General features: G+C 27.7%; 1 protein-coding gene across 1 annotated transcript in view; it reads right to left on the reverse strand.

Moving 5' to 3' along the window:
• Positions 1–8985, reverse strand: part of LOC123010279 (angiotensin-converting enzyme) — a 53956-nt gene that overhangs the window by 23185 nt on the left and 21786 nt on the right. Inside the window, exons 3-4 of the mRNA XM_044407021.1 lie at positions 7931–8171; positions 3309–3598 (exon numbers count right to left, since the gene is read on the reverse strand). Of these exons, the coding sequence (XP_044262956.1) occupies positions 3309–3598; positions 7931–8171 (531 nt within the window). The remainder of the gene's footprint in view (positions 1–3308; positions 3599–7930; positions 8172–8985) is intronic.

The following is an 8985-nucleotide window of genomic DNA, read 5'->3' on the forward strand; positions in this document are numbered from 1 at the left end:
TTTGAGTACATTTTCACTTTAAAAATATTGTAATATTTGTTTTGAAAATGTGAATTATTTTTAAAATTTCTTACTACTTGTGTTAAATAGCAGTTTTACCATCACTGTAATTCAAATATTATAATAAAACATTAAAGGTGGCGACCTTACTTTAAAACTATAAGTATTCCAAATAATACAAAAAATATTTGGTTTAAAGAGAAGAAATTTTGTTTTTTTTGTCTAGGTAGAAATTAAGTTTTGCCTCCTTACTAAATATGATATTTATTCGTGTCGTTGCAACTAATTTTTTTTTATAATAAAATTTCGGGAGATAAAAGTCACCTATTATTTTTCAAAATTTCAAAAAACAACGAGTTTGGAAGATATAAATTTTTGAATTTATGCAAAACCTAATTCGTTTTTGCTATCACATGTCACACAAGATTTTCTTCGCAGAGTTTCAATAACTATTTTTTAATGACATTTTAGGGGCTGAATGACATTATATTAAGCTATCATCACCCTTATTTGCATCATCAAAAAGATTTTATTTTTTACTATTTTTTTACTTTTGACTATAACTGTCCAAAAATTTAATGAGATTTTTTTGACCTTTTATATAAACATGATTTTTTTTTGGATGGTTACAATTAATCTTTTTTAATTAAATCTTGGAAGCTAAAGTTACATACGAAGTCAATAATTTCCCAAAATTTCATTGTTAAAAAACATTGAGTTTGAAAGATATAAATTTTTAAATTGATGCAGTAGCAAAATTACCGTTTTGTCCTTACATACCAACCAAGAATTTTTTTCGCATAGTTTCAAGCAATATTTTTTAATGGGATTTTGAGGGCTAATAGACACTATAATGAGTTATCATCACCTTTAATTGCATCATCAAAAAGTTTTTATTTTTGGGGTTACGTTTTCTTAAATTTTGACTATCATAGTCCAAAACTTATTAAAAAATGTTGCCTTCTTACACCAAACATTTTTTTGAGTAGTTACACTTAATATTTTTTAACAAAATTTTGGAAAATAATAGACATTTACTAAGTCTATTATTTCCCAAAAGTTGATTGTTAAAAAACATAGAGTTTAAAAGATATAAATTTTTGATTTTAAGAAGCAAAATTATGATTTTATCCTCCATATAGAATAAGAGTTTTTTTGCATAGTTTCAATCAATATTTTCTAACAAAATTTTAGGGGCTAATAGACACTAAATTAAACAATCACTGCCCTTAATTGCATTATCAAGAAACTTTGATTTTTGCAGTTACAATTTTTTTAATTATGACTATCACTGTTCAAAAATTAGTCCAAACATGATTTTTTTTCAAGTAATTGTAATTAATTTGTTTTAACAAAATTTTGGGAGCTAATAGTCCTAATTTTCCAAAGATTCATTGTTAAAAAATATCGAGTTGGAAACATATAAATTTTTAAATTAATTGATGTTGTAGCAAAATTACCTTTTTGTTTTTCATACTAAACAAGAATTTTTTTCGCTTGATTTTAAGCAATATTTTTTAATAGAATTGTGGGGGCTAATAGACACTATAATGAACTATCATTACCCTTAATTGTATCTTTAAAAAGTTTTTATTTTTGGAGTAACATTTTTTTAAATTTTGACTATCATGGTTCAAAAATTAATAAAAAAAATAGTTTTTGCACACCAAATATATTTTTTTGAGTAGTTGCACTTATTTTTTTTAGCAAAATTTTGTAAACCAATAGACATATACTAAGTCTATTATTTCCCAAAATTTTATTAAGTCTATTATTTCCTAAAATTTTATTGTTAAAAAACATCGAGTTTAGAAGATATAAATTTTTGAATTTAAACAAAAGCAAAATTACGATTTTATCCTCACATATCAAACAAATTTTTTTTCGCATAGTTACAATCAATATTTTTTAACAAAATTTTAAGGGCTAATAGACACTATATTAAACAATCATTGCCCCTAATTGCATTATCAAAAAACTTTAATTTTTGCAGTTATAATTTTTTTTAATTATGACTATCACTGTTTACAAATTAGTTCAAACATGGTTTTATTTCAGTAATTGTAATTAATTTTTTTAACAAAATTTTGGGAGCTTATAGTCCTATACCAGTCCTATAATTTTCCAAAAATTCATTGTTAAAAAACATCGAGTTCGGTAGATATAAATTTTTAAATTGATGTTGTAGCAAAATTACCTTTTTGTCCTTACATACTAAACTCGCATGATTTTAAGCAACATTTTTTAATAGAATTGTGGTTCTAATAGACACTATAACAAACTATATATTTACCAATAATTGCATCATCAAAAAGATTTTATTTTTGGAGTAACATTTTTTTTAATTTGGACTATCATGGTCCAAAAATTAATAAAAAATTTTGCCTTAGTACACCAATTTTTTTTTTAATTGCAATTAATTTTTTTTAGCAAAATTTTGGAAACCAATAGACATTTACTAAGTCATTACCCCCAATTGAATTATCAAGACACTTAAATTTTTGCAGTTAAATTTTTTTAAATTTTGACTATTACAAGTCCAGACATGTTTTTTTTCAAGTAACTAGTTGTAATTAATTGTTTTTAACAAAGTTTTGGGCGAAGCTAATAGTCCCATACCGGGTCTATATTTTCCCAAAGTTTCATTGTTAAAAAGCATTGTTTTCGGAAGATAAAAAACAAATTGACATTAAGCCGAAGCAAAATTCCTTTTTTGCTCTCACATATCAAACAAGAATTTTTTTCGCATTGTTGAAATTAATATTTTTTAATAAAATTGTAAGGGTTAATAGACACTGTAATAAGCTTATTACCCCCAATTGCATCATCAAGAAGCTTTCATTTTTGAAGTTACAATTTTTTAAATTTTGACCAACATTGTTTAAAAATTACAAAATGTGTATTTTATTTATTGTCACTTTAAGTATTTTACTCCACTTATTTTTAGAGAAATCACAAACTTTCAATCTGTGCTTATATTTGTAGAAACTAATCCCCTTGGCAAGTTTGAATAAAATTTCGTAATATTTTTTTGGTTTATTTTTTGTATTTTTTAAATTTTAATATAAAGAGACATAAAACAGGTCAAGGTTTTGATTATTCGAATTTTTAGGCCAAAGCTGGGATTTAACTTAATTATAAAATTTGATTTCAATTGGTTTCAAAAATAATAAAAAATGTGTTTTTGTCTCGATAAAAGTATCACTCTCACACACATTTCCATTATTCCATTATTTAAAACTTTCTCTTTTCTATGCGTGGCAGATGTCCAGCACAACTGTCATCACCTTACGCAACACCAAAATCACCTGTTTGAGCATTTCTGGACTGACATCCAGGAAATTCTGTCCTGGATACGGCTGACTGATATCAAAAATATTCGTCCAGGATTGCGCCCACATATTCCCCAAAATATGCGCCGGAAGTGGAGCCTGGCGATTCAGCCTTTCCGGTCCGTAATAATCCCTCAATTTCCTCCTCATATAGGCGTGCAACAGCTCGTAGAGGGGCTTCACGTCCTCCCAGGCGTCCTCCAGGTCCAGACTCAGCGTCGAAGATTCGAAGGGAAAGCTCCAGTACTCGGCCGTGTCGGTAAAATCTGCGTTTCAACAAAGGGTTTAGCAACACGAGACAGGAAATGGCTTGAAAGTCTACTTGCATATGTTTGGCTTTGTACAATTTTTATCTTGAGACAATTAGTTTATAGAAACGTGAGTTATGTAAGGTATTGGAAATTGAAAAATGGACTTTCACGCGGATTTTGCTTACTGTGATTGGGTTTAATCAAGTGTTGAGTAGGATGAGGGGCGATTGATGGATCAGTTAATTACGAATTGAATGATTTATTTATAGGGGGAGTGGTGAGAGACGACATAGGGGACTTCATTAATTACTTGAGGCAAAATTTGAGTTTATTATAGACTAGCGAATATTAGAAATGTATGTTCAAGAAATTGATTCTAGAACGTGTGGAGATTTTGTTGGGGTCACTTGAATCGACTAAATTTTCAGTTTTTTCGATTTTTGACGAAATTTTAAATATTAAAACCCCTTCTCTGTTTAATATTGTTGCGAATCAATGAAAAAACAATTTTTGATCTTTTTTCTATCAAAAAAATATACTATTTATAATATTTCAGAAACCATTTAAGATAAAATTACAAAATTTGGTACAGATGATAATCTTTATACACCTAAACGAATTAAATGTCGAAATTTTTAATCAGAGGCGTACGAAACTGGAGGAGTTTAAGCTAAAAAAATACCCTATTTATTTTGGCTTTAGTTTTTCGGTACTTTCAGCAACAAAAGTTCGATAGTTTATCACAGAAAAGTCTCTCTTGTGTCGATACGACTTATTGTTTTTGAATAAAATTAATTTAAAATTTATGTTACACACCAATACAACATTCAAATAAATCAGAATTTGCAGAATAATAAAAACAAGAAATTCATATTTTTTAATCAACCTCAACTAATTAACATTACATTACAGTAACAATAATAACATTAATTAAATGAATTTACCTAAATCTAAAGGAGTTGTTCAAAGAGACCACCATTTTGGTCAATGCATAACTAAAGAAACTATTGTCAAAATAGATAGGGTATTTTTTTTACCCTAAACCCCACAAAATTCGGACGCCCCTGATTAGAAATTTCGACATTTGATGATTGAATTCGTTTAGGTGTATAAACATTATCATCTGTACCAAATTTTGTAATTTTATCTTAAATGGTTTCTGAACTATTAGCAAAAACATATTAGCCCCCTTCCAGGGGGTGTAGCTCCCTTACCAAGCATTTTTCGATACATGTTTATAGGAAACTTTTGTGTTAGAATTAAATATCCTATCACCTGTTTAAATTTGTAACAATAAAAACGGAACACCCTGTATATTTAAGACTATTTAGTTTCAAATTTGAGTGAAAAATATACTAATTAAGTTTTTAAATAAAAAAATTGGGATCGTTTTTGAGTTTCTAAATTTCAATTTGTGCTTAAATTTATTTCTTGCATTTCTACAACACTTATGTACATACTTTTCTAAATCTCTTGTACCCTCAGGAGTGCAAATTGTTTAATTTTGAAGTTAATGTTTTTTTTGATTTTTGTCGAAATTTTGGTCGATTTCTGGCATTCGGAGCGGTCTATTGCCAATAACTCCGGACTTATTGGTGATAATCTCTTATGTTTAATACCATTAAAAAAAAAATAATTTTCTTACAAAAAATGTCAGTGTTCTACGATAAATGGGTAGTTATTTCTGATAAAGTCAAAAATATCGAAAATATAAATTCGAGTAAAACTTCAAAACTGTTATGAATTTTGCGGTTTTCTTGGCGTCGATCGATTTCCTGAAACATTTTACATATGTCTACGTCAAAATATTATATCATTGAGATACAGTTTTTCCGCAATTTACAAAATAAAAACAAAAAGTAAAAATTGCTTTTAACCTTATTCTTAACTTTATTACTCAATATCTCAAAAACTATGCATCGTGGTGTATTTTAACTTGTTGCATCGTGTTCAGCGCGTAATTTTACGTCTAAAAACCATATTTCAAGCGTTTTTACGACTTTTAGGAAATTGACTATTTTTACGATTTTACCACCGCTCACTTTCAAAAATTCCAAAATTCGTAATTTTTTAAACTTGACCCAATAACGTTTTATGCACTTTTTTGAGTCTTTAAGACCTCTAAACATGTAGAAAACGATATATAAAACAATTTTAAAGTTAAGAATTTTTTTGAATTTTTGATCGATTTTTGGTACCTTTGCTAATAAGTTCGAACTCATTGATGATAGTTTCTTTGGCTTGTTTAATACCGTTGGAAATCACTTTTAATTGTCTATCATATAAAAAAAAACATTGTTTTTCAACAAATAATTATTGAAATAATCACTACAGTAAAAAGATTAACAAACAAAATCTAACCTCAACTCCAACTTTTAAAGTATTAAAAATTTTGCTGTTTTTTCAACGCCAGTCGATCTCTTGTAACATTTTGCATACAAATAGCTCAAAACATTTACCATTTTCGTTATATTTTAACTGAAATTTTGCAAAATAAAAAAACAATTTCGATAAAACGAAGCAAAAACTTGTCCGAGTTTAATAAATAAGAAATAATAAATTAAATAAGCATTTTTAGAATAATTACATCCGCATTGCTGTCAAATTTTTACATAAAACCATCTTCTAGAACAAATCCAGTTTAAATATCACGCATGTAGGAGTATAGAAAGTCAATTTTATTTATTTCACTTGATATTAATAGCTCCACGGTGTGTGATCAGTGCAACTAATTATACAGTGTGTCTCAGAAAATTAAAGAAAACAAGACAAGCAAAAATTTCTTTTCACTTTGTCCATCACCAAGTCGCATGAATGTAAATTCCCCTGGATCAACGGAAAACTATTTCTCCAGTGAATAAAGTATTGCTTTATTCCGTCACAAATAAAATAAATAAAACACCAATTTTTACTATTAAAATAAACTGGAATTGGATAAAACTATTCTTTTAAATATTTTCGACATAGACAAACTCCTTACAATGAAATAAACTGAAAATTTTTACAAGTTAATTGATATTATTTTTAATTAATCTTAATTTAGTCTGGGAAGGGGAAGCCGAGGGAGTTTTCATTCAATACGTCATAACATTTTTTTGCTTGATTTTAACAGACATTCCGATTAAGTATCATAGAAAATTAAAAAAATAAAAGCTCAATTATTTAATCATAAAGTTTAAGCTTTCTTTTCATAATTTTTTAAATAAAAGTAAAAATATTACTTTTTTTAAAGAAAAAAAAATTCTCAGTTAAATATTAAATATTATTTATGTTGAAACAATATTTTAGAATAATCTTTAGATGAGAACATGTCTAAATTTTGTTCTTTATTTTACTTGAAAACATTTAATTAATTATCTCTTTCTTATTTAAAATAATAATTTAAATAAGGGTTTTGTAAGAAGGGAAAAATGGCGGCTTTTTTGTTACAATCTGTATTTTAAACAAAAAATTTGCAAAAACAAAGTTAATTTGTATTGTAGAAAAAATAATAATTTCAGATTTTTTTTTTGATTTCTTCCCAAAATTTGCAATTTTTGTCTTTCACCAAATTCCGTTTTAACAAATTTTTAGAAAATCAAAAAAGATACAGAGTGACTCATGTTTTATCGTTAAAGTCATTATTTTTTTTATTAAAGTAATCCGCAATTTTCTAAAAACGTAGCAAAAGTACAATTTGAAATGTTGAAACAAAGTATTACAAAAATAAGTTTTTATCTGTTTTTAACCTAAAAACATTTCGTTGATTGATTTATTCATTACAATTAAAAAAAAGTAATAATATTTATTTATAGGTGCGATAGGTATTTTACAGCATGAACTTTTAATATTGAAACACGAAGAGAAGCTGAGTGCTTTAATAAAATACTAAAACTGAATTAAAGTGTCTTTATTTTTGGTATCTTGAAATTAATAAACTTCATTTAGTATAAAATTTTATTTTTTATTACATGACGTGCGGTAAACTTGACAAAAATTAAATTCCGGTGTGTCAACGGAAAACAATTTTTCCAGTGAATAAAGTGACGCTTTATTCCCTGGCAAATAAAATAAATAAAACATCAATTTTCACTCTTGAAATAAACTGGAATTGAATTAAATATTTTTTGACAAAGACAAACTCCTTACAATTAAATGAACTAAAACTGTCAAATTAATTGACATTATTTTTTAAATTAATATTAATTTAGTCTGAGAGAAAAGTTTTGTATGCAACTCTAGAATACACATCGACAATCCTGCAATTGTAGGTGACCCCAGCGGCAACCGGAGAGAGCCGAGGGCGTTTTTATTCAATACGTCAAAACTTTTAATTTTTTATTTTTTTTTGTTTTTTCGGAAACTCACTGTTTAGCCTCGCAGCTTCGTTCGACAACCCAACCATTTGCTCGAACAAATCCTTGATATTTTGTCCCGTATTTCGCCTCCATTCGGTCCAAGTGTATTGCAACTCGTCCCAATTTCGGCTAAAGGCCATAATGTTGGTCAAGTCGGGCTGGAGACGAAGCCCGCAGCGGAAGGGCTCCTTGAGGGCGCAGATGGAGGCGCTGTTGTAGATGGCGAGCATGTCATTGATCAGTCTATTATACTAAAAAAAACAATAAATGATTATTTTCGTGTCATTATAAGAGTGAAACTGTTCTCGTCATTCATTAGTACCTCCTCAGGCTTAAATTTTTTCCCACTTTGATTAATTGACATCTCTGACACGTCTTTTTCCATAAATTAAATTCGCATCAAAGCAACTCGTTCATAGATTGCGTAATCGATTTGTGAGAGTAATTACGAGTAATTTGTTTAAAAGTGAACGGAATGTTGTTGAAGACGTGCGATAGTTTAATTAAAGATTTGTTATGATTTTTCGAGTGGGAAAGAGATTGGGCCTCCGGCTTGACTTTCATTCAACACTTGAGATTATCCACATTTTTGTTTTTCGTCGTGTTGTTTGGTTTCATTCTGAGCTTATGTAAACTGGACATTTTTGTATTATTTACCGTATGTTAGTGCAATATTCATTGCTAAAATAAAACTAAACGAGTTGTGACTGACTGTTGTGATCTATTTACATTTATAATTAACTTGCCTTTTGCAACAATAACAAATAATTGTGTTTAATCTAGATTGTTGGCCTTACACCGGCGTAAAGTTGGTTGCCTACAATACTCTTTGTCCCGTTATTTGTTCTTATTTATTAAACAATTATTTGGATTTCTTCAATTTTTCTCTCAATATCAAAAACCGCAAATCCGAAGTTAATTTTAATTTAATTCTATTAAATCTTTGTAATTAATTTAATTAATTGGCTCATTTATTTCGCAAAAATGTTTTATTTGTTTAAGTTAATTTCTAACATTCGAAATAATTTTAATTTTTAAACACTTAAATGGAAATCTCAATTAATT

Source organism: Tribolium madens, unplaced genomic scaffold (genome assembly GCF_015345945.1).
Source record: "Tribolium madens isolate multiple individuals breed KSU strain unplaced genomic scaffold, Tmad_KSU_1.1 Scaffold_7;HRSCAF=85;Tcas5.2_LG10, whole genome shotgun sequence".
Classification (NCBI taxonomy): domain Eukaryota; kingdom Metazoa; phylum Arthropoda; class Insecta; order Coleoptera; family Tenebrionidae; genus Tribolium; species Tribolium madens.